At 51.5% G+C, this 26,275-nt stretch overlaps 1 protein-coding gene across 1 annotated transcript; it reads right to left on the reverse strand.

Moving 5' to 3' along the window:
• DSTYK (dual serine/threonine and tyrosine protein kinase) lies at positions 1-26,142 on the reverse strand. The gene is made up of 13 exons (XM_041721310.2): positions 25,779-26,142; positions 18,373-19,466; positions 16,813-17,473; positions 15,898-16,172; positions 14,250-14,333; positions 12,198-12,374; positions 9,428-9,557; positions 7,765-7,921; positions 6,175-6,307; positions 4,827-4,940; positions 3,800-3,914; positions 2,864-2,998; positions 1-1,451 (listed from the first exon to the last, which is right to left on the reverse strand). Exons 1-13 carry the CDS (start codon positions 26,008-26,010, stop codon positions 1,264-1,266), a joined length of 3,495 nt encoding a protein of 1,164 aa, XP_041577244.2. The 5' UTR covers positions 26,011-26,142; the 3' UTR covers positions 1-1,263.
• Between the last annotated feature and the right edge of the window lie 133 nt (positions 26,143-26,275).

Consider the following 26,275-nt stretch of genomic DNA (forward strand, 5'->3'; position numbering starts at 1 on the left):
TTTGGAAGGAATTTTGGCACTTTTCCCCACGGGAAAATCAATATTTTTAAGGAGTTTTTGTGCTGCTGCGAAGCGGATCCTCTGAGGAACGCGGTGTGGAAGACAGGGAAGGTTTTCCAGCCGTTCCAAGAAATTGCAGGAAGCAAAGGAGAAGGGAAAAAAAGAGGAAAAAGTGGGATTTGGGATCAATAGCTTATCCAGGTGGGGTTTTCCAAGTCCCCGTAGGAAAAACACGGAAGCTTTGCTCCTGTCCATGTAAACATTTCCAGCTCCTTGGAGCTTCCCAACATTTCCTTATCCCAAAGTTTTGTGCCTTTTCCTTCCTCTCCCAGCGCTCTGGAATTGCTGCCGAGGGCAGAGGGAGGAGCGGGATGGTTCTCCCGGGGTTTTGGGAAGGGATTTTCCCATCCCAAAAATCCCTCCCAAGGCTGGGATTGGGATTGGCAAAGTCCCTCCCGTGAGGCAGAAGGGTTTGGGAATTCCAGACCTCGGCCACACGGTTCCATAGGGATCACGGGGTGGGAATGGGATGGAGCTGCCAGCCCCTGTCTGACAGAGTTCCATAGGGATTGGGATGGAGCTGTCACCCCTGTCCCAGATAATTCCATGGAATAACGGGGTAGGAGTGGGATGGAGCTGCCACCCCCCTGTCCCACACAATTCCATAGGGATAACAGGGTGGGATTAGGATGGAGCTGTCACCCCTCAGAGCTCACCCCTGTCCCAAATAATTCCATAGGGATAACAGGATGGGATTGGGATGGAGCTTCCCACCCCTGTCCCACACAATTCCATAGGGATAACGGGGTGGAATTAGGATGGAGATGCCACTCCCCTGTCCCACACAATTCCATAGGGATTGGGATGGAGCTGTCACCCCCTGTCCCACACAATTCCATAGGGATTGGGATGGAGCTGTCACCCCCTGTCCCACACAATTCCATAGGGATAACGGGGTGGGACTGGGATGGAGCGGTCACCCCTCAGAGCTCACCCCTGTCCCAAACAATTCCATAGGGATAACAGGATGGGATTGGGATGGAGCTGCCACCCCCCGTCCCACGCAATTCCATAGGGATAACGGGGTGGAATTAGGATGGAGATGCCACTCCCCTGTCCCAAACAATTCCATAGGGATTGGGATGGAGCTGCCACCCCTCGGAGCTCCTCCCTGTCCCCCCTCGGGGCTGGCTCGCAGCAGAGGCGGGGCTGGAATTCCCCAAAACCCCGCCCGCAATTCCCGAATCCAGGCGCGCTTCCCGCTCAGGTGGAGTCATCCAGGCCTTTGGTGGGATGCTCGGAGCCGGGCCGGCAGAGCCTGTCCATGATTCCCTGGAGCATGGGCTGCACGATTCCCAGGAGAGGCCGCTGGGACGAGTCCCCGGCCCAGCACGCTTCCATCAGCTGCCAGCATTCCTCGTCAAACACCGGGAGCCGCTCCGGCCGCACCCCTGCCAACACAGGCACCACCGGGAATGCCAGGAATTCCCAGGGAAACCCTGCCCCATGCTCACATCCAGGGAAAGCAGGTGATTGGCACAGTGGGATCATCAGGAATTCCCACAGAAAGCCCTGCTCACATCCAAGGAAATCAGGTGGGTAGCACAGCAGGATCACCAGGAATTTCCAGGGAAAACCCTGCTCACATCGAGGGAAAGCAGGTGGAGGGGTTGGGTGGCACAGTGGGATCACCAGGAATTCCCAGGGAAAGCCCTGCCTCATGTTCAAATCCAGGAAAAGCAGGTGGAGGGGTTGGGTGGATCAGCAGGACCACCAGGAATTCCCAGGGAAAGCCCTGTCCAGTCCTCACATCCAAGGAAATCAGGTGGAGGGGTTGGGTGGCACAGTGGGATCATCAGGAATTTCCAGGAATTTCCAGGGAAAGCCCTGCCCAGTGCTCACATCCAGGGAAATCAGGTGGCACATCAGGATCACCAGCAATTTCCAGGGAAAGCCCTGCTCAAATCCAGGGAAAGCAGGTGGGTGGCACAGCGGGATCACCAGGTTGTGCTGAGCATTCCCTGTGCTGCTGGGAAGGAGCTGATCCCAAAAAAAACTCTTTTATCCTGGGAAATTTAGTTCAACTCCCAGCAGAACCTGGCCAGGCTGGAGCAGTGAATGTCCCTCTAAAGATTGGATCAAAAATTCCAGGAGCAGCAGGAGCAGGACAGGGATTGTCCCATCAGACTGGGGAGGAGCCTCGATCCCTGTGTCCAGTTCAGGGAGGACAGTTTGGGGCTGGAATGTGTCCAGGGAAGGGAAGGGAGCTGGGAAAGGGTTTGGAGAGTCCTGAGGGAGCTGGGAAGGGTTTGGAGAGCCCTGAGGGAGCTGGGAAGGGTTTGGAGAGCCCTGAGGGAGCTGGGAAGGGTTTGGGGAGCCCTGAGGGAGCTGGGAAGGGTTTGGAGAGCCCTGAGGGAGCTGGGAAGGGTTTGGGGAGCCCTGAGGGAGCTGGGAAGGGGCTCAGCCTGGAGCAAAGGAGGCTCAGGGGGAATTTCTGGCTCTGCACAGCTCCTGACAGGAGGGGACAGCCGGGGGGATTTGGGATCTCATCCCAGGGAACAGGGACAGGAGGAGAGGGAACGGCCTTAGGCTGTGCTGGGGAGGCTCAGGTTGGACACCAGCAGGAATTTCCTCATGGAAAGGGCTGGAAGGGGCTGCCAGGGGGATTTGGAGTGCCCATCCCTGGAGGTGGCACTGAGTGCTCAGGGTGGGGGTCGGGCACAGCCTGGACTTGATGATCCCAGAAATCTTTTCCAACTTCAGGGACTCTGGGATTTTTACACCTTTCACCTCTCCACCACCAGAATAAATCTGGATTTTCCCACCCCCTCCGGTGTTTCAGAGCTGAGCCAAGCCCGGGTACCTCTCCTGACGTTGTTCCACAGGTGATCTTTGCTCGCACACCTCTCAAAGGCCTCGGGTAACTTCACGTGGCCCGAGCAGAGGTACCAGAAGAGGATCCCAAAGGCATAAACATCCACGGAATTGTCGTATTTGCCTGGGAAAAAACCACCTGGGATCAGCAGGGAAAAATCACCGGGAGCTGGGCAGGCTGAGAGGTGATTGCAGGGTTCCGTTTCCCCAAATTTAATCCTCAATTTCGTAGCAGGGAGGCAAAACCTGTGTGAAATCCAGGAAGGCAGCAGGAGCTGGGATCAAGGTTAGGCTTTTCCAATTCCCAGGATTTATAAATTTAAGCTGTACCAGGAATTCCCAAACAGAGCTCAGGTGTATTTTAAACACCAAGAGCTGTAAGGCTCAGCTCTGTCAGAGCCAAACATCAGCCTCTCATCCCAGAAATATCCCAGATATCCCTTAAATCCACACCAACAGAGACGCTTCCATCCCATCCCTGCCTTATCCAAGCAGGGCAGCTCTGACAGACCAAAAGTGTTGGGAAAAGTGGGATTGGAACTTCCAAGTGGTTCCAAAACTCAGGAAAAAACCCCGGGAGCAGCTGCCAGAATTCCCAGAGAATCCAAACTCACTCCAAGCTTGGAAATTCCTTTCGGGGAATCCTCCCTGGAGTATTTCCCTGTGAAAACACAAGGATCTCCAGCTTCCTCCTAATGATAATTTATCTTTCTAATTGCAAGGGTGTTAATTACCATAGCAGAGCTGATGCAAGCCCATTATCCTCTGTCAAGAGCGGCACTTAAAACACAGGAAAAATTCAGAGTATGCATGGAAAACAGGGAATTTCCTGGGGTTGGAATGGCCTGAGGAGCAGCTGGGAGATGAATTCCAAGGAATTGGATTGAGGATTCCAGGCAGAGCAGGGGATTCAGGGGGATCCTACCTGTGAAGAGCTCGGGAGCCATGTGGATGGGGGTGCCCACGATGCTGCCGGACATCATCGCCTCGGGTTTGCAGAACCCCAAATCCGTGATTTTGGCCCGATTCTTTTTGTCCAGCTGGGGGAAAAAGCCACAGGCAGGCAGGTGAGAACTTCATTTCTCCCATAAAATATTGATTTTTGGTATTGTGCTGGTTTTGCAATTAAAAATATAATTTTAATACATCTTTTTTTTCCCACAGCAGTCCCATCCCAGTTTTTTTTTTGTCCATAAACCCCTGGCCAGCAATAAATGGTGCCTCACCTGAGAGAGGTTCCCTTTGCCCCAGACTTCCAGCCAGGAAAGGAGGCAGCAAAACCTCCCTGTGGCTTCAAATATGTGGAGAAATTTATTCCCTCATTTAAAGATTCTTTTTTTCCCCACAAAAAAAGGCTCTGGGATTGTTAGTGTTCAGGCAAATCACAGGATGTGATTATCTGCAGGTGCTTTTATTGAGAGCTCTGGGAATCAGGGGTGCAGACCCAAATCTGACTCCGACACAGCTTTTGAGCTGAACATATTTTATATTCTATCCTTATATAACTTACATATTAATTATTCAACTTATATTGTTCTATTCTATACATTGACTTTACTCAAACATGAGTTTCTCATGATCTTTCTTTGACCCCAGTTTCTCATGATCATTCTTACCATTAAACAGCAATTATATTTAATTACTAACCAATCATCACATCTAACAATTATATCATTTATCATGTACTGGCTACACAGGTGCAGTTCTAGCACCTGATAAATGATGTATATATAAATGATATATAAATTATATATATAAATGGTATATATAAATGATATATAAATGTATATATAAATTATATATACATGAAATACCTTAGGCCTACATGTACCTAGGGTATTTATTTTTTTTTCAGGGCCTACTAAGCTTAATTTTCCTTTTAACCCTAAATCCCCATGATTTTAAACCCCTTTTACTACCAGGATGAGGCAGAGGCGGGGATTTTTCCTTACCAGGACGTTTTTGAGTTTGATATCCCTGTGCACCAAGCCCTGGCTGTGCAGATACCGGATCCCTTCCACCACATCCAATGCAATCTGCAGCCGTGGCTCCAATTCCAGCCCAGCCTGAGGGGGTAAACATGATTTTAGTCCTCAAAGTTGCTTTGGTCTGCTCTTCTTTGCCAAAACACTTGAAAAATTGAATCATTTCAACTTTGTTTTACAGATTAATGGGGAAATTTTAATTAGAGAATCAGTTTTGGGTTGGAAGGGAGATTAAAACTCATGCCATAGGCAGGGACACTTCTCACAAAACCAGGTTTAGTCTGAGGGGAAAAACATGGATTTTATTCCTAAAAGTTGCTTTGGCTTGCTCTTCTTTACCAAAATTGAGTCATCCCAACTTTGTTTTACAGATTAATGGGGAATTTTTAATTAGAGAATCAGTTTTGGGTTGGAAGGGAGAGAAAAACTCATCCCATGGGGAGCGACACTTCCCACTAAACCAGGTTTAGTCTGAGGGGAAAAACACAGATTTTAGGCGTAAAAGTTACTTTGGCCTGTTCTTCTTTACCAAAACACTGAAAAATGAATAATTCCAGCTTTGTTTTACAGATTAATGGGGAATTTTTAATTAGAGAATCAGTTTTGGGTTGGAAGGGAGAGGAAGACTCACCCCAAGGGTAGGGGGACATTTCCCACAAAACCAGGTTTAGTCTGAGGGGAAAAACATGGATTTTATTCCTAAAAGTTGCTTTGGCTTGCTCTTCTTTACCGAAATTGAGTCATTCCAGCTTTGTTTTACAGATTAATGGGGAATTTTTAATTAGAGAATCACAGATTTGGGTTGGGAGATCAAAACTCATCCCATGGGGAGCGACACTTCCCACTAAAACAGGTTTAGTCTGAGGGGAAAAACATGGATTTTATGCCTTAAAGTTACTTTGGCTTCCTGTTCTTTACTAAAATTGAATAATTCCAGCTTTGTTTTACAGATTAATGGGAATTTTTAATTAGAGAATCACAGGTTTGGGTTGGAAGGAAGATTAAAACTCATCCCATGGGCAGGGACATTTCCCACTAAACCAGGTTTAGTCTGAGGGGAGAAACACGGATTTTATGCCTAAAAGATGTTTTGGCTTGCTCTTTTTTGCCAAAATTGAGTCATTCCAGCTTTGTTTTATGAATTAATGGTGATTTTTTAAAATTAGAGAATCAGTTTTGGGTTGGAAAGGAGATTAAAACTCATCCCATGGGCAAGGGGATACTTCCCACTAAACCTGGTTGCTCCAAGCTCTGTCCCAGCCCTTCCAGGGATAAAATAAAAATAAAATAAATATTGAATAAGAGAATTTGGCACCTTCAGCCCCGTGTACAGGTCCCTGTGCAGCCTCTCCATGATCAGCAGCACAGCAATGCTGGAGCCTCCTCCATAGCCATAATCAATAACGGAGCCATGCAGGTGCACCAGCCTCTCGTGGGACTGCAGGGACCTGCAGAGGGGTCAGCACACAAAATTTGGGTCATTTTTATCCCATCTTCTTGCCCAGGCCAAAGGAAGAAGCCCCAAAATCTCTGCAGAAGGCTCAGTACAGAAAATTTGGGTCATTTTTATCCTGAACTCCAGACCAAGCCAAGGGAAAAAGCCCCAAAATCTCTGCAGAAGGCTCAGCACACAAAATTTGTGTTATTTTTATCCTGTTCTCCAGCCCAGGCCAAGGGAAGAAGCCCCAGAGTCCCTGCAGGGCCCTGCAGAAGGTTCAGCACAAGAAAAATTGGGATAATTTTTGGCCCCTGAGTCCCTGCAGGGACGTGGAGCAGATTCAGCACAGAAATTTTTTTGTCATTTTTATCCTGATCTCCAGCCCAGGCCAAGGGAAGAAGCCCCAAAATCTCTGCAGAAGGCTCAGCACAGAAAATTTGGGTCATTTTTGGCCCTGTTCTCCAGCCCAGGCCAAGGGAAGAAGCCCCAAAATCTCTGCAGAAGGCTCAGCACAGAAAATTTGGGTCATTTTTGGCCCTGTTCTCCAGCCCAGGCCAAGGGAAGAAGCCCCAGAGTCCCTGCAGGGACCTGCAGAAGTTTCAGCACAAAAAACTGGGACAATTTTTGCCCCGAGTCCTTGAAGGGACCTGGAGCAGATTCAGCAAAAAAATTTGAGTCATTTTTGGCCCTGTTCTCCAGCCCAGGCCACGGGAAGAAGCCCCAAAATATCTGCAGAACGTTCAGCACAGAAAATATTTGGTCATTTTTATCCTGTTCTCCAGCCCAGGCCAAGGGTTGAAGAGACCTGGAGCAGGTTCAGCATAAAAAATTGGGATAATTTTTGTCCCCTGAGTCCCTGCAGGGACGTGGAGCAGATTCAGCACAGAAAATTTGAGTAAATTTTGTCCCAGGCCAAGGGAAGAAACCCCAGAGCTGCAGATTTAGCAAAAACTCCCAGCACGGCTCAGAGCAGCACAGCCCTCAGCTGAGCCAATGAAACTCAAAAGAAAAAAGCCTTTTTAAAGGTTAGAGTGACAAAAAAAACCCCCATTCTTCTCTCAGCTGGCTGTGCCTGCAGCTGTTTACTGCAAACCAGCTGCTCCCTGCACTGCACAGCCATCCTTGGCTTTTTTGGGAATTCAGGCAGGATGAGGAGTGGGAAAAGAGAGAGGATTCACCACCAGGAATCAGGGGAGGAGAATTGCTGGTTATTATGGGCTGTAAACTCGAATTTCCTCTGAATTTGGACAGCACAGGCAGCAGAGAATCCGATGAAATCGGGAAGGAGCATCCCTGGCTGAGCATTCCAGGAGCTCCAATCCCGGATTCCTGCAGCAAACCTGGGTGTGGCGCTCCGAGGGGTGACAAAGGGGACGTCAGCCACAGGCTGGGGGCTCTTCCAGCCTGAAAAACCCTGGGAAATCAGTCAGGTCCTTGTGGAATGGGGAAAGAACTCGGGATACAGACCTCATGTAGTGAAATTCCAGTGCCAGGTCGTTCCAGTGCTTCTCATCCGGAGGGACGACGGATTTGAGGGCGCAGGGGAAGTGTCCCCCCCAGCTGTCACACAGGTACACCACCCCGTACTGGCCTCGGCCCAGCTCCCTGCCCAGCTTGGGCTTCCCTGCAAGCACCAGTCCCAAAAATCAGCCCCAATCCAAGGCATAAATCCCCAAAAACAGCCCAAATCCAAGGTGACAGATCCCAAAAATCAGTCCCAATCCAAGGTACCAATCCCAAAAAACAGCCCCAATCCAAGGCAAATCCCCAAAAACAGCCCAAATCCAAGGTGACCGATCCCAAAAATCAGCCCCAATCCAAGGTGACCAATCCCAAAAATCAGCCCCAATCCAAGGCACAAATCCCTGATTGCAATCCCTGCGATCAGCCCCCAGTCCATGGCACAGATCCCAAAAAACAGCCCCCAATCCCTGCAAACAGCCCCAATCCAAGGTGACAAATCCCAAAAATCAGCCCCATTCCAAGGCACCAATCCCTGCAATCAGCCCCAATCCATGTTTTCCCCTGCTGCACATTCCCAGCTGTGAGGTAGTTGGGAGGTGCCAGTTGAAACCTAGCTGGAAAATGGAGTGAAAATCCAAACTGGATTTCCTGGAAAACGGATGAAAATCCAAATTCCTTCCCACCCGCCCCCACTGCTTCCTGGGGAGGAGGGGGAGAAGGAATCCACTGTCAGCAGGATCCCGCCACCCAGCATGATCCCGCTCCTAGCAGGATCCCATTCCCAGCAGGAACCCATTCCCATTGGGATCCCCTCCCAGCAGGAATCACTCTGAGCAGGATCCCATTCTTGGCAGGAACCCAGCAGAAACCACTCCCAGCAGGATCCCGTTCCCAGCAGGATCCTGTTCCCATGGGGATCCCCTCCCGGCAAGATCCCAGCAAGATCCCATTCCCAGCAGGAATCAGTCCCAGCAGGATCCTGCTCCTGGCAGGATCCCGCTCCCAGCAGGATCCCAATCCCGGCAGGATCCCCCCTGGCAGGACCCATTCCCATCGAGATCCTCTCCCGGCAGGAATCACTCCCAGCAGGATCCCAATCCTGGCAGGACCCATTCCCATTTTGGATCCCCCCCATCAGGACCCATTCCCATTTTGGATCCCCCCATCAGGACCCACTCCCATTTTAGATCCCCCCATCAGGACCCATTCCCATTGGGATCCCCCCCGGCAGGACCCATTCCCATTGGGATCCCCCCATCAGGACCCATTCCCATTTTGGATCCCCCCATCAGGACCCATTCCCATTTTGGATCCCCCCATCAGGACCCATTCCCATTTTGGATCCCCCCGGCAGGACCCATTCCCATTGGGATCCCCCCTGGCAGGACCCATTCCCATTGGGATTCCCCCATCAGGACCCATTCCCATTGGGATCCCCCCATCAGGACCCATTCCCATTTTGGATCCTCCCATCAGGATCCATTCCCATTGGGATCCCCCCATCAGGACCCATTCCCATTTTGAATCCCCCCCCGGCTGGATCCATTCCCATTTTGGATCCCCCATCAGGACCCATTCCCATTGGGATCCCTCCCAGCAGGACCCATTCCCATTTTGGATCCCCCCATCAGGACCCACTCCCATCGGGATCCCAGCGGGATCTCACCGTGCAGCAGCACGTCCTGCAGGGATCTGCTCTCCAGCGAGAGCCGGGCCAGGCGCGGCGCGTGCTCCTTCCTGACGCGCAGCCACAGGTCCTCGGTGCGCTCCAGCCGGCCCCAGTGCCCGTCCTCCAGCTGGGGACAGCGGGGACAGCGTCACGGGGGGACCTCGTGGAGCTGCCACCCCCAGTCCTGAGCTCTGGTTATGTTTGAGGTCATGTTCTGTGCTTTCAGAGCTGACTGAGAGTGAAGGTGTGTGTGGGAACCCAGAGCTTCCCTCTGGCTGCCCTGGGACCCTGGCAGGGGTCAGGAACCCCCCTGGACAGAGCCCCCAGAGACACTGGCTGTGATCTCTGCCCATGAAAAGATTTTTCAGTCTCACAGGATGAATTACAAGCTCTGAGGGTTTGATATGAGTAATAATTAAGTAAAAATCCCAATTCCCATCCCCAACCCTGAGCTCCTGGGCAGTTTTTGCAGTTAAAATCCCAATTTCCATCCCCAGCCCCAAGCTCCTGAGCAGATTTGGGTGATTTTGCAGCACAAATCCCCATTCCCATCCCCAGCCCTGAGCTGCTGAGCAGTATTTGGTGATTTTGCAGTACAAATCCCCATTCCCAGCCCCAACCCCGAGCTGCTGAGCAGCTTTCGGGTGATTTTGCAGTAAAAATCCCAATTCCCATCCCCAGCCCTGAACTGCTGAGCAGTTTTTTGGTGATTTTGCAGTACAAATCCCCATTCCCAGCCCCAGCCCTGAGCTGCTGTGCAGATTTGGGTGATTTTGCAGTACAAATCCCCATTCCCATCCCCAGCCCCGAGCTGCTGAGCAGTTTTTTTTTGATTTTGCAGTACAAATCCCCATTCCCAGCCCCAGCCCCGAGCTGCTGAGCAGTTTTTTGGTGATTTTGCAGTGCAAATCCCCGTTCCCAGCCCCAGCCCAGGCTCCTGGGCAGTTTTTTGGTGATTTTGCAGTACAAATCCCCGTTCCCAGCCCCAGCCCAGGCTCCTGGGCAGTTTTTTGTTGATTTTGCAGTACAAATCCCCATTCCCATCCCCAGCCCCGAGCTCCTGTGCAGATTTGGGTGATTTTGCAGTACAAATCCCCATTCCCATCCCCAGCCCTGAGCTGCTGAGCAGTTAATTGTTGATTTTGCAGTACAAATCCCCATTCCCAGCCCCAACCCTGAGTTCCTGAGCAGTGTTTTGTTGATTTTGCAGTACAAATCCCCATTCCCATCCCCAGCCCTGAGCTGCTGAGCAGTTTTTTGGGTGATTTTGCAGTTAAAATCCCAATCCCCAGCCCCAGCACCGAGCTGCTGAGCAGTTTTTTGGTTGATTTTGCAGTTAAAATCCCCGTTCCCAGCCCCAGCCCTGAGCTGCTGAGCAGTTAATTGTTGATTTTGCAGTACAAATCCCCATTCCCAGCCCCAGCCCTGAGCTGCTGAGCAGTTTTTTGGTCATTTTGCAGTAAAAATCCCAATTCCCATCCCCAGCCCCGAGCTCCTGTGCAGATCTGGGTGATTTTGCAGTAAAAATCCCAATTCCCATCCCGAACCCTGAGCTCCTGGGCAGTTTTTGAAGTAAAAATCCCCATTCCCAGCCCCAGCCCTGAGCTCCTGTGCAGATTTTGTTGATTTTGCAGCACAAATCCCCATTCCCAGCCCCAGCCCTGAGCTGCTGAGCAGCTTTTGGGTGATTTTGCAGTACAAATCCCCATTCCCATCCCCAGCCCTGAGCTCCTGTGCAGATTTGGGTGATTTTGCAGTACAAATCCCAATTCCCAGCCCCAACCCTGAGCTCGGGGGCAGTTTTTGAAGTAAAAATCCCAATTCCAAGCCCCAGCCCTGAGCTGCTGAGCAGTTTTTTGGTGATTTTGCAGTACAAATCCCCATTCCCAGCCCCAGCCCTGAGCTGCTGAGCAGTTAATTGTTGATTTTGCAGTACAAATCCCCATTCCCAGCCCCAGCCCTGAGCTGCTGAGCAGTTTTTGGGTGATTTTGCAGTACAAATCCCCATTCCCATCCCCAGCCCTGAGCTGCTGAGCAGTTTTTTGGTGATTTTGCGGTACAAATCCCCATTCCCATCCCCAGCCCTGATCTGCTGAGCAGTTTTTTGTTGATTTTGCAGTACAAATCCCCATTCCCAGCCCCAGCCCCGAGCTCCTGTGCAGATTTGGGTGATTTTGCAGTACAAATCCCCATTCCCATCCCCAACCCCGAGCTGCTGAGCAGTTTTTGGGTGATTTTGCAGTACAAATCCCCGTTCCCATCCCTAACCCTGAGCTCGGGGGCAGTTTTTGCAGTAAAAATCCCAATTCCCAGCCCCAGCCCCTGGTTCCTGAGCAGTTTTTGGTGATTTTGCAGTACAAATCCCCATTCCCAGCCCCAGCCCTGAGCTGCTGAGCAGTTTTTTGGTGATTTTGCAGTACAAATCCCCATTCCCAGCCCCAGCCCTGAGCTGCTGAGCAGTTTTTTGGTGATTTTGCAGTACAAATCCCCATTCCCAGCCCCAGCCCCGAGCTGCTGAGCAGTTTTTGGGTGATTTTGCAGCACAAATCCCCATTCCCAGCCCCAGCCCTGAACTGCTGAGCAGTTTTTTGGGTGATTTTGCAGCACAAGTCCCCATTCCCAGTCCCAGCCCCGAGCTGCTGAGCAGTTTTTTGGTGATTTTGCAGCACAAATCCCCATTCCCAGCCCCAGCCCTGATCTGCTGATCAGTTTTTTGTTGATTTTGCAGCACAAATCCCCATTCCCAGCCCCAGCCCAGGCTCCTGACCTGGCGCAGGGAGGCGGCGAAGGCCTCGTGGGAGCTGTTGAGGCGCGTGCGGAACTGGCTGCAGATGCTCTTGGCCAGTTTGGAGGCGCTGAGGCTCTCGATGGCGTCCTGGGCCACCTTCCTCTTCCACTCGCTGGTGATGGCCGGAGGGCTGACCCAGGTGAGCCGCTGGATGATCTGGGAAAAACCCCGGAATCACAGAGTCACAGCTTGGGAGAGACCTTCCAGATCGACCCAGCCCCGACATCTCAATCAAATCCCAAAAACCAGCCCGAATTCACGGCACGAATACCAAAAATCAGCCACAATCCATGGCATAAATCCCAAAAAGCAGCCCCAAATCCGTGGCACCAGTTCGTGGAATAAACCCTAAATCCAAGGCACCAATCCTTGCAATCAGCCCCCAATCCGTGGCAGAAATCCCAAAGATCAGCCCAAAATTCAAAAAACAAATCCCAAAAAACAGACCCCAGTCCAAGGCACAAATCCCTGGAATCAGCCCCAGTCCAAGGCACCAATCCCAAAAAACAGCCCCAAATCCAAGGCACAAATCCCAAAAAACAGCCCCAAATCCGTGGAATCAACCCCAATCCAAGGCTCAAATCCCAAGAATCAGCCCCAATCCAAGGCAGATATCCCAATAATCAGCCCCAGTCCAAGGCACAAATCCCTGGAATCAGCCCCAGTCCAAGGCACCAATCCCAAAAAACAGCCCCAAATCCAAGGCACAAATCCCAAAAATCAGCCCAAATCCATGGCAGAAATCCCAATAATCAGCCCCAAATTCAAGGCACCAATCCCAAAAATCAGCCCCCAGTCCATGGCACACATCCCAGAAATCAGCCCCAATCCACGGCACAAATCCTAAATGTCAGCCCCAAATCCAAGGCAGAAATCCCTGGGATCAGCCCCCAGTCCCTGCAATCAGCCCCAGTCCAAGGCACAAATCCCAAAAATCAGCCCAAATCCGTGGCACAAATCCCTGCAATCAGCCCCAATCCAAGGCAGAAATCCCAAAAATCAGCCCTCAATCCCTGGAATCAGCCCCAGTCCAAGGCACAAATCCCAAAAATCAGCCCAAATCCAAGGCACAAATCCCTGCAATCAGCCCCCAATCCATGGCAGAAATCCCAATGATCAGCCCCAAATTCAAGGCACAAATTCCAAAAATCAGTCCCAAATCCCTGCAATCAGCCCCAAATCCAAGGCACAAATCCCAAATATCAATCCCAAATCCCTGGAATCAGCCCCAATCCAAGGCAAAAATCCCTGGAATCATCCCCCAGTCCAAGGAACCAATCCCAAAAATCAGCCCCCAATCCAAGGCACAAATCCCTGGAATCAGCCCCAAATCCAAGGCACAAATCCCAAAAATCAGTCCCAAATCCCTGGGATCAATCCCAAATCCAAGGCACCCAGTGCCACATCCAATCTTTTGAACACACCCAGGGATGGTGACTCCACCACCTCCCTGGGGCACTTCAGCACTCTTTTAATCAAAAACCTTTTCCTAAAATCCAACCTAAATCCCTTCCCGAAATTCCCTCTCCGAGCTGGAACTTCACTCCCTGCTCGGATGGATGAGCAAGAACAAAACTTTTCCTGAAATAATCCCAGCTCAGGGTGGGAACAAATCCCAAATTCCTCCTCCTCCCTTCCTGGGACAGGGATCCACTCTGCAATTCCCTGGTTTTTAATGAAGGGTGAGGCAAAGCAATTTAATTACCCACTAATTACAGGAAGTGCTGATTCCAGCACCTGGAATTTCCACCAGGAAAAAGCTGCTTCCCTGGAAATTCCACCAATTTTGGAACAGCTCTCCCTGATTTTCCCACCAGTATCAATTAATCCCCTCTGGATGAAAATCCTGGAATTCCCAGAATGGAAAGGATTTAAAATTTTATTAATTAAATTTTACCCCATTCCACCAGCCCAGGTTGCTCCAACTCCATCCTGGGGCACTTCCAGGCATGGAAATCTCCAGGAATAAACTCCCAGAGGGAATTTAAGAGGATTTTTTGCTGCAAAATTCCCTTTTTTGAGCATCCATACCTGTTTGATCTGTTCCCACAGCATCCTGGTCACCGTGGAGCCCGAGTGGAAAGTGACCTCCACGTGGTAGGCGGCGTTCAGGATCTGGAAAAGCAGGGAAAAGAGGGAAAAATGGGAATTCTGCCAGCCAGGAGCTTTGCCAGAGCCTGTGAAAATGGAAAAAATCAGGATAGTCCATGAATCACATGGTTCATTGGTTTATTGTGTTGTTTCGTGGGTGTTTTTAGGCTGTAATTTGATTATTTTATACAAGTTTGGGAGATAATTGATTTATTGTGTTGTTTCACATTGATTTATTGTATTATTTAATGAGTGTTTTAAGCTGTAATTCGATTATTTTATACAGATTTAAGAGATAATTGATTTATTGTGTTATTTCACATTGATTTATTGTGTTTTTTCATGAATGTTTTAGGTTGTAATTTGATTCCTTAATACAGGTTTGGGAGATAATCGATTTATTGTGTTATTTCACATTGATTTATTGTGTTTTTTCACATTGATTTATTGTGTTATTTCATGGGTGGTTCTGGGTCGTAATTTAATTATTTTAGAAAAGCTTATGAGATAATTGATTTATTGTGTTATATCATGAGTGGTTTTATGTTGTAATTAGATTATTTTATACGGGTTTAGGAGATAATTGATTTATTCTGTTGTCTCATGAGTGTTTTTAGGCTGTAATTTGATTATTTCATAGAGATGTGGGACATAACTGATTTACTGTATTATCTCATGTGTGTTTCATGGCCATAATTTGATTATTTCATACAGATTTAGGAGCTAATTGATTTATCTTGTTATCTCACATGTGTTTCATGGCAGTAATTTGATTATTTCATACAGATTTGGGAGATAACTGATTTACTGTATTATCTCACATGAGATAAATTTATTATTTTATGCAGATTTGGGAGCTAATTGATTTACTGTGTTATCTTATGGATGTTTTTAGGCCATAATTTCATTATTTATTACATATCTAGGAGCTAACTGATTTACTGTATTACCTCACATGTGTTTTATGGTCATAATTCGATTATTTCATACAGATTTGGGAGGTAACTGATTTACTGCGTTATCTTACGGATGTTTTTTAGGCCATAATTTGATTATTTAATACACATTCAGGAGCTAGCTGATTTACTGTATTATCTCATGTGTGTTTCATGGCTGTCATTTGATAATTTAATACACATTCAGGAGATAACTGATTTACTGTATTAACTCACATGTGTTTTATGGCCATAATTTGATCTTTTATATACGTTCAGGAGATAACCGATTTACTGTATTACCTCACGTGTGTTTTATGGCCATAATTCAATTATTTCACACAGATTTGGGAGGCAACTGATTTACTGTATTATCTCATGGATGTTTTTAGGCCATAATTCAATTATTTTATACAGATTTGGGAGGTAACTGATTTACTGTGTTATCTTACGGATGTTTTTTAGGCCATAATTCGATTATTTCACACAGATTTGGGAGGTAACTGATTTACTGTGTTATCTCATGGATGTTTTTAGGCCGGAATTACACAGACTTGTGAGCTAATTTATTTATTGTGTTACCCCACCTGTGTTTTATGGCCATAATGTGACCGTTTCACACAGATTTAGGAGCCTGGCAGCCCCATGCCCACCTGCTTGAGATAGTTGCTGGTGATGTGGCCGGAGCCCTCGCGGGGTTTCTCCAGCCCCCGGGGCGGGTGCACGGAGCCCTCCCAGGACTCCTCCAGGCTCTTGAGGCAGCGCTCCAGGGTGCCCACGAAGCTCTCCCGCAGGTAATCCACGGAGCTGATCAGTTTGTTGGCCACGGCCTGGTTCAGCCGGGAGATGATCAGCTCCTGGATCTGCTGCATGCAGCGCTTGATGTCCTTGGAGCTGACGGGCTCGCCGCTCTCAGGAATGATGATGTCTGCAGGAAAAGGGAGCAAAAGTCAACCTTTCTCTCTCCCCTCTCAGGATTTTGTCATACAGGTGTACAGAGAGAAGTGAGAGGGAAAACAATTTCTATTTCTGCTCCTTGTTTATTGCCGGAGCTCACCCTTGGCTGAGGGTGGCTCTAAAGGCTCAGCGGTCTCTGTTGTTCGGTCTCAAGGCAGTTTATTGCAAGTTATATCTAAAAGATTTTCTCCTCTGGCTGCTGTGGTTTGCTCACAGCTCAGGCAGAGGCACACACACACCCTGACATCCTCTCTGACTCCCGACTGCTTCTTCTCTCCCCCTCTGCCCAGGGCTGCTGCTGTCTTTTATATGGGACATTACGTGTTACATGGGTACAGTTTTTCCCCAATGCCTATTACCTATATTAAATGGTGCTTTTCTATCTTTTATATGGTACATTACGTGTTACATGGGTACAGTTTTTCCCCAATGCCCATTACCTATATTAAATGGTGCTTTTCTATCTTTTATATGGTACATTACGTGTTACATGGGTACAGTTTTTCCCCAATGCCCATTACCTGTATTAAATGGTGCTTTTCTACTCTAATTTTCCATTTCTTACTGCCTCCCTCCCGCCCACCACCCCAAACCCTCCAGCTGGCTCTCACCTCTGAACTCCATACTGGCAGCATCCTCCAGCAGCTCCTCCTTCATGTTGCCCAGGGTGTCCACGATCATGTCCTTCATCTCCTCCTGCTTGCGGTTGGCGATGCCCATCAGGGACTCGTAGAGCTCGTTCTCCTTCCTGCGCGTGTACTGCAGGCGCTTGGGGGTGATCTGCAGGTCCCGCTGCATGTCGAAGGCCTGGTTGATGAAAATGTTGAGGCAGCGCCCGTGAACCTCGCTCAGCCTCGTGGCGGCCTCCACCAGGTGCTGCTGCAGCACCTGCCTGGAGAAGGAGCTCAGCAGCCGCAGCTTCTCCAGCTGCTCCACCAGCATGGACGAGCCGGGAACGCCGCAGCCGCAGGGGCTGCAGGGGCTGCAGGGGCTCAGGTACTGCAGCTCCAGCAGCTGCAGCTGCAGCGGGGATTTGTCCTTGCTGCGGTTTTTGGGGGAGTTCAGCTCGCTGCTGGCCTCGGGGATTCGGAGGAAGAAGATGGGGAGGGAGAATTTGTCTTTGATTTCTCGAAGCTCTGCCTGGTCCGACGGGGACAGCTGGGGCTCGCTGATGGCAAAGGTGACAACGGGCAGCACCTGGTTCACAAACTCAGCCAGGGTGGCCTCAGCTGACTGGAAGCCCCGGCATGGAGCCACCACGATGTCCACTTCCTGAGAAAATAAAAAAGGAGGAGCTTTGGAGAGGTTTTTCTATGGAAAAATGTCCTGGGATTTGTTTGTGCAGCAAAAAACTGGAATTGTTCAAAGCAGATCTGGAGTCTCACGTGCAAGGCTGATCCCTAACTCCAAACTCCTTATTTTGGACCAAATCCTTGGAGTTTTAGGACAAAACTTAGGACAAGTGTCCCAGGAAAGAGCCAGCACGGCAATTCTTTGAACAGGGCTGTGGCAGTGCCACCCCATGCTCTCCAGGGACAGTGGCAGTGCCACCCCAAGCACTCCAGGAACAGTGGCAGTGCCACCCCAAGCTCCCCACGGAGCAGGGCATGGACAATTTGGGAATTCATTTATCAGGGCTGTCAATGTCACATCCCACATGCCAGGGACAGTGGCAGTGCCACCCCAAGCTCTCCACAGACCAGGGACAGTGGCAGTGCCACCCCAAGCTCTCCAGGGGCAGTGGCAGTGCCACCCCAAGCTCTCCACAGTCTAGGGACAGTGGCAGTGCCACCCCAAGCTCTCCAGGGACAGTGGCAGTGCCACCCCAAGCTCTCCATATGACAGGGACAGTGGCAGTGCCACCCCAAGCTCTCCAGGGACAGTGGCAGTGCCACCCCAAGCTCTCCATATGACAGGGACAGTGGCAGTGCCACCCCAAGCTCTCCAGGGACAGTGGCAGTGCCACCCCAAGCTCTCCAGGGACAGTGGCAGTGCCACCCCAAGCTCTCCATATGACAGGGACAGTGGCAGTGCCACCCCAAGCTCTCCAGGGACAGTGGCAGTGACACCCCAAGCTCTCCAGGGACAGTGGCAGTGTCACCCCAAGCTCTCCAGGGACAGTGGCAGTGCCACCCCAAGCTCTCCGGGGACAGTGGCAGTGCCACCCTCACCTTGAGCAGCGCGCAGGGCAGCACCACCTCCAGCTCTGCCACCCTCTGCGCGGGATCCTCGGCGTCCCCGGGCACCTGCAGGTCCTGCTCGGGGATGGTGTCCCAGTGCCCGCTGTGTGCCACCAGCGCCTGCACCAGCTCGTACTGCCCGGGCAGCGCCAGGCTCAGCCGCGGCTGCGCCCCGTGCGTGAAGCGCACCCGGCGGCGCCGGCAGCGCTCCTCGGTGCCAGCCCCGGCGGTGGGCAGCAGCTCCTTGGTGACAGTGCCAGCCCTGGGGGTGGGCACCAGCTCCTTAGTGACAGTCCCAGCAGAGGAAAGCAGGTCCTCAGTGGCAGTGCCAGTCCTGGGCAGCAGTTCCTTGGTGGCAGTGCCAGCTCCAAGGGATGAAAGCAGCTCCTCGGTGTCCGTGCCAGTCCCAGGGGTGGGCAGCAAATCCTCAGTGCCAGTGCCAGTCCCAGGGGTGGGCAGCAACTCCTCAGTGACAGTCCCAGCAGAGGAAAGCAGGTCTTCAGTGGCAGTGCCAGTCCTGGGCAGCAGTTCCTTGGTGGCAGTGCCAGCTCCAAGGGATGAAAGCAGCTCCTCGGTGTCTGTGTCAGTCCCAGGGGTGGGCAGCAACTCCTCAGTGCCAGTGCCAGCCCCGGGGGTGGGCAGCAGGTCCTCAGTGACAGCCCCGGGGGTGGTCAGCACCTCCTCAGTGGCAGTGGCAGTCCTGGGCACCAGTTTCTTGGTGGCAGTGCCAGTCCTGGGGGTGGGCAGCAGGTCCTCAGTGACAGTCCCAGCAGAGGAAAGCAACTCCTCAGTGCCAGTGCCAGCCCCGGGGGTGGGCAGCACCTCCTCAGTGACAGTGCCAGTCCTGGGCAGCAGCTCCTCGGTGGCAGTACCAGCCTCAGGGGTTGAAAGCAGCTCCTCGGTGCCAGCCCCGGGCAGCAGCTCCGGGGTGCCAGCCCCGGGCACGGGCAGCAGCTCCTGGCCCAGCAGGGTGTTGAGCAGGCGGCCCTTGGCGCGGCAGTTCTGGCCCAGGATCAGCAGGCACGGCCGCCAGCTCACCGAGCGCTGCAGCTGCTCCTCCTCATGCCACGGGAACGGCATCGGCCCTAAAACCCAGCAGGGGTAAGGGCTCAGCCCTAAAACCCTGACAGGGCTCAGGGCTCGGCCCTAAAACCCAGCAGGGCTCAGGGCTCGGCCCTAAAACCCAACAGGGCTCAGGGCTCGGCCCTAAAACCCAGCAGGGCTCAGGGCTCGGCCCTAAAACCCAACAGGGCTCAGGGCTCGGCCCTAAAACCCAACAGGGCTCAGGGCTCGGCCCTAAAACCCAACAGGGCTCAGGGCTCGGCCCTAAAACCCAGCAGGGCTCAGGGCTCGGCCCTAAAACCCTGACGGGGCTCAGGGCTCGGCCCTAAAACCCTGACAGGGCTCAGGACTTGTCCCTAAAACTCAACAGGGCTCACAGCTTGGCTCTAAAACCCAACAGGGCCCAGGGCTCATCCCTAAAAATGGGCCATGGCAGCCCCACAGCCCTGCCAGAGGTCAGGAACCCATCCCTAAAAACAGAACATGGCAGCCCCACAGTCCCAACAGGGGTCAGGGCTTGTCCCTAAAAATGAACCATGGCAGCCCCACAGCCCTGACAGGGGTTAGGGATTGTCCCTAAAAACAGAACATGGCAGCCCCACAGTGAGGGGGAACGGCTGCTGGATGCTGAAGTTTTCTCAGACCCTAAAAACATCACTCAGAGCACAAAAACCTCCCTCAGACCCTACAAATGGCCCTCCGACCCTACAAACATCCCTCACACCTCACAAATGGCCCTCAGACCCCACAAATGTCACTCAGAGCCCACAAACCTCCCTCAGACCCTACGAAGGGCCTTCAAACCCCACAAATTGCCCTCAGAGCCCACAAACTGCCCTCATGGCCCAGAAATGGCTCTCAAAACTCTACAAATGTCACTCAGACCCTACAAACTTGCCTTAGAGCCCACAAACCTCCCTCACACCCCACAAACATCGTTCAGACCCCACAAAATTCCCTCACACCCCACCAAGTTCCCTCAGACCCTACAAATGTCATTCAGACCCCACAAACCTCCCTCACACCCCACAAACATCGCTCAGACCCCACAAATGTCACTCAGAGCCCACTAACGGCCCTCAGACCCTAAAAAGTTCCCTCACACCTCACAAATGTCACTCAGACCCCACAAAATTCCCTCAGACCCCACAAACACCACCTGGCTGTGCTAATTCAGGCTCAGGGCAGAGTTTAGCTCCTGTTTTCTTTTTTAAAAAGTCCCAAATCCCGCTTTGGGATTTGAGCTAAATGTGAGCACAGAAACAAATCCCTCACCTGCTGCGCTTCAGGAACACAAAAATTCCAGAGCACATGGCCCAGGAATGAAATTAAACGAGAAATGGAGCCACCAGCCCCTAAAAAATACCCAATTTGAGAGGTACAAAACACCAGGATTGCTCTGATACTGGAAGGGATTTTACAGGGTCAAAAATTCTGGTAAAAATTGCTGTTAAAATTCTTTTTTTTTTTTTTTTTTCATGAGTCATGCTCTGGCAGCCCAAATTGTCAGGAAAATAAGATCCTCCCCTCCAGCAGGATCCTCCTCACACTCCAAACCCCATGAAAGAGATCCTACAACGCATCCCTCTCCTCACTCTGACAGCTTAATCGCTCCAGTTTAATTAAAATCAGACAAATTTGGAGCACTTTGTGGAGTCTTAGATTGGTTTAAAGCTTCTTTAAAACCCTGCCTAAGGTTTGCCTTCCCCTCAAATTTTCCAGCTAGAAATAGGATTTTGGAGGAGTTTTTCCACCCCAAAATGAAGGAAAAATCCTCTTTGTGGCTCAGCACTGCACCTCTGCCCCACAGAACCCCAAAGCCCAAGTTTGGGAATGGTTTAAGGGAGGAATCTCTCCTTGAAGTGTGATTTTTGGGATTGGTTTTCCAAACAAGCCTTTCAAGAGCCACATCAAGTGACCAGAGGGCTGGAAGCTGACCGGCACCTCAGGAAAGATAAAGATCTAGGAAAATCCCACAAATGGCACATTTGAGCCTTCATCTGTGGGATGGCTTTGATCTGGGGACATTCCTTGGAGCTTCTCCTGGGATTCAGGCTCTGGGGCATGAAAAAAGCAATTCAGGGAGGGCTGCAGAGGCAGAGCCTTTTCTCTGCTGAGGTTTCTGAAGGCAAAAGAGGCAGCAGAGCTCCCCTCTCCTTCCTCTCCTCCTTCCAGGCAGCCTTGGAATTGGTGGATCCTGAAGTCCAGCAAAAATATCTCCGAAAAATCACAGGGATACAGCAGCTTAAATGGAATTATTGAAGGATTGTTTGTATGGATGGAGAATCCTGCGATGGTTTGGGGTGGGTCTTAAAGCATCCAGGGACACCTTCAGCACCCCAGGGTGCTCCAGCCTGGCTTTGGACACCCCCAGAATTCTCTGGGAATTCCATCCCAGCCCCTCACAGAGAGGAATTTCCTCCTGTATCCATCTAAACCTTCCCTCTTTCAGCTTGAGGCCATTCCCTTTATCCTTATCCCCTTTCCAGGGAATTCCTTCTTGGAGCTACTTTGGATACTGGGAAACTGCTCCAAAGTCCTGCCACATCCATCTTGCCTCCAGGATTTAGGGTTAAAACACCTTTCCCAAGGTCCTCCCAAATCCATCTTGCCTCCAGGATTTGGGGTTAAAACACCGAAGGTCCTCCCAAATTCATCTTTCCTCCAGGATCTGAAGCTAAAACATTTTTCCCAAGGTCTTCCCAAATCCATCATTTCTCCAGGATTTGGGGTTAAAACACCTTTCCCGTGTTTCCACACCCTGTGGTCATCAGGGGCACGGATCCAGGGTGGGAGGGACCCAACACAAAGCAGGATCACAACTTCTCCTAAGGTCCTCCCAAACCTATCTTTCCTCCAGGATTTAGGGTTAAAACCTTTCTCGAGGTGCTCCCAAATCCATATTTTCTCCAGGATTTGTGGTTAAAACACCTTTCCCGTGTTTCCACACCTCCTGATCAGCACAGACACGGATCTGGGGTGGGAGGGACCCAACAAGAAGTGGGATCAGAACTTCTCAGTGGGATGCAGCCACATTCCTGGGCAGTGGCAGGAGCTGGAGCTACACCCCAGCCCCATCCCAGCTCCATCCCAACTCCAGCCCAGCCCCATCCCAGGGCCATCTCCAACTCCATCCCAGCTCTATTCCAGCTGCATCTCAGCCCCATCCCAGCTCCATCTCCCAGCCCCACAGCCCCATCCCACCCCCATCTCCAGCTCCAACTCCATCCCAGCCCCATCCCGGCTCCATCTCACCCCCATCCCAATCCCAGCCCCATCTCCCAGCTCCCTCACAGCTCCAGCCCCATCCCAGGCCCATCTCCAACTCCATCCCAGCTCTATCTCAGCCCCATCCCAATCTCAGCTCCACCCCAGCTCCATCTCCCAGCCCTATCCCACCCCCATCTCCAGCTCTAGCCCCAACCCGGCTCCATCTCCAGTTCCATCTCCTGCTCCACCCCAGCCCCATCCCCATCTCCATCTCCCAGCCCCATCCCAACCCCATCCCAGCCCCATCCCAATCTCAGCTCCACCCCAGCTCCATCTCCCAGCCCCATCCCACCCCCATCTCCAGCTCCAGCCTCATCCTGGCTCCATCTCACCCCCATCCCAATCCCAGCCCCATCTCCCAGCTCCATCACAGCTCCAGCCCCATCCCAGTCCCATCCCGGCTCCATCTCCTGCTCCACCCCAGCCCCATCCCAATCCCAGCCCCATCCCACCCCCATCCCAGCCCCAGCCCCATCCCAGCCCCATCCATGTGACAGCCCCCCAAGGCTCTGGGCAGCCCCGGGGCACACATCCCATGAATTCCCAGATGAAAGGAGGATCAAAGGAGGCCTGTCCAGGGAACAAGGGCGGCTCTCACCAGGGCTCCTTTCCAAATCCACTCAAAGCTCAGCAGAACAACCTCAGATTTATGGACTCTGTGGAAGCTCCAAGCATTGACTCATCCCTTTTCCTGCACTTTGATGGTCTCACTCGCCTTTATTCCATTTTCCAGACCCTCTTTTTGCCAATCTGGAGGGTTTTTCCAAGGATTCCGGCCATTTCTGAGCTGCTGGTTGTGACTTCCAGCAGGCTTTGACCACCTCAAAATTTACATCTCAACACATTTGTGTCAACTGAGGTCTCCATAACCAGCTTGGAGCAACCTGGAACGTGTGAGACTGGATGGGGTTGAAGGTCCTTTCCAACCCAAACCAGTCTGGAATTCTGAATAAATTCACTTTTAGTTCCGCATCAGCACAGAGGTGTTGATTCCAGCAGGAAAAAAAATCCAATTAATCCTGATTTCAGCAGCTCCAAAAGCTGCAGAGCCAAATTCCATCCTCTGAAGCTCCTTGGGAAATCTTTTCATCAGCCTGAGGAGGTATTCCACAAATCCCAACCACCTTTCCACTGCTCTTAAATCAAACTTTTTACCCCCAAAATGAGCCCTAATCCTTAGGGGATCATGTTGATATCAGCAGAGCTCACATTTGAACAGGATAAACCCCTTGGCCAGCAGAGATCAGCACAAAAACACCTCCAAACCCTCTGGAAAACTCCCTAAAAAATACATTTATTTATGGAAGCTGAGCCTCAGCCCACGCCATTAAGGGAACTCCCAGCTGCTGCCCAAAATTCTGGGGATTTCCTCAAAAACTTCCCAAAATAAAGCAAAAGAAACCTCCAAACCCTCAGGTTTTGATTGTTCCAATCATTCCAGGCACAAAGAAAACAACCCCAACGAGCAGAAAACAAATTGATTTTTTTTCCCCCATATCTTTACCTATTTATGCTGCAAATCCCTAACTCAGGTTTTGTTTTTAAAGCTCCCAAAGAACCCAAAAACCTCAGGGATTGGAGGAAATTCCCAAATTAAGGCAATTCCTGGAACATCATCCCAGGATTCTATTTGTGCATCCATACAGATAATCCTTCAATAATTCCAATTAAGGAATTATTAATAGTTAATAATCCTGTAATCATTCCACTGCTGTGATTTTTTTGGGGGGGATTTTTGGGCTGGAATTAAAGGATCCCCAAATTCCCAGCGAGGAGAGGGAGCTGTGGGGAAGAGCCAGGATTTTGCTGACTCCCTGGGAAGTGCAGGCAAAGCAAACACAACTTTCCCTTCCCTCACAAACCCTGGATCCAGCTCAGTTCTGCTCCCAGGAGTAGCAAAACCTGGCAGTGATGGGTGTTGTGTCACCCTCTGAGCAGGGAAAGTGGGAAAAAAAAGGATTTATTGTCTCCTTCAGCTCACCTGAGGGGTTCAGGGGTTCCTACTCAGCAGATCCTCTGCAGATCCTCAGCCCTGGCTGTGCTTGGAAGCTGATCCAAAGGGAATTTCCCTCCCTGTGCTGTCACAGCCCACCCTGCAGGTGCCCCAGCAGCAAACCCTGCACCTTGGTTTGGTTTCTGAGACATCCACCTTGATTTTCCAGGTTTATTTTCCCCCTTTCCTCCCCACCCCACTGCTCAGCTCCCTCTGTGCTGCACAAAACCAACCCTGCATAACTCCTTGGATAAAATTCCTCTACTTTGGTACCAGCTGAAGGACAGATTTTGGGGGAAATTCAAGGAAAATTGCACTCCTTAAACTTGGTTTGATCCCAGCCACGTCCAGCCTGGCTCTGGGGGCTCCCAGGGATGGGGCAGCCATGGATTCCCTGGGAATTCCATCCCAGGGAAGGATTTATTCCCAATATCCCATCCAAAGCAGCCCAGGGAATCCTGGAATGGGTTGGGATGGAAGGGATCATCCAATCCCATGGGCAAGGACACCTCCCACTATCCCAGGCTGCGTTTTATCACATTTTTAGCCATATTTTAACTCTATTTTTATCTATATTTTATTTCTTTTTACCTATTTTTTCCCATTTTTAATCCACTACCCAACTTGACCTTGGGGGTTCCCAGGGATGGGGCAGCCACGGATTCCCTGGGAATTCCATCCCAGGGAAGGATTTATTCCCAACATCCCACCCAAAGCAGCCCAGATAATCCTGGAATGGGTTGGGATGGAAGGAAAACAACCCCCCCAAAGACCCCCTCAAAAACCCCTCACAAAACCCCCAGAGACCCCCTCACAAAATCCCAGAGACCCCCTCACAAAATCCCAGAGACCCCCTCACAAAAGCCCCAGAGACCCCCTCACAAAAGCCCCAGAGACCCCTCACAAACCCCTCACAAAACCACCAGAGACCCCCTAACAAACGCCTCACAAAAGCCCCCAGAGACCCCTCACAAAAGCCCCACAGACCCCTCACAAGCCCCCCACAGACCCCTCCCCGCAGCCGTTCCCCCTTTACCCCCACACACCCCTCACACCCCCGACCCTCTCTCACCTCCATCCTCGGGACCCTCATCCCCATCGCAGGCGGAGCGGGGGCCGTCACCGGCAGGCGCCGAGGCGAAGGGCTGCCCCTGGGAGAACTTGACGTCGCGGAAGAACCTCTTGGTCTCTCGCAGGTTGTGCTGCAGCCGCGCCAGGTGCCGGTTGTAGTGGCCGAAGGAGCGGCAGAGCTCCCGCACGGCCCCGCCGGGACCCCGCCATGACGGCGCCTCCTCGCCCTCCATGTCCTCCGGGTCCGCCGCGCTATCCCCTCCCCACCGCGGCCAGCTCTCGGGCCCGGCCAGGCTGCCGCCCTTCGGGGAGGATCCTCCCCGAGGATTTCCTCTCCTCCCGACCCCCCTCCCGCCCCTCCCGCCTCCCCGACCCCCGCGGCCGCCGCCTTCTCCCGAGGGCAAGCGCCGCCACCGGCCGCGCTGCGTGTGCGCGGAACGTTTGTCGGCGCGCCTCAGGGCAAAGGGGGAGGAGGCCCGGCGCACCCCGCGCGCGAGG

Source organism: Taeniopygia guttata, chromosome 26 (genome assembly GCF_048771995.1).
Source record: "Taeniopygia guttata chromosome 26, bTaeGut7.mat, whole genome shotgun sequence".
Taxonomy (NCBI): domain Eukaryota; kingdom Metazoa; phylum Chordata; class Aves; order Passeriformes; family Estrildidae; genus Taeniopygia; species Taeniopygia guttata.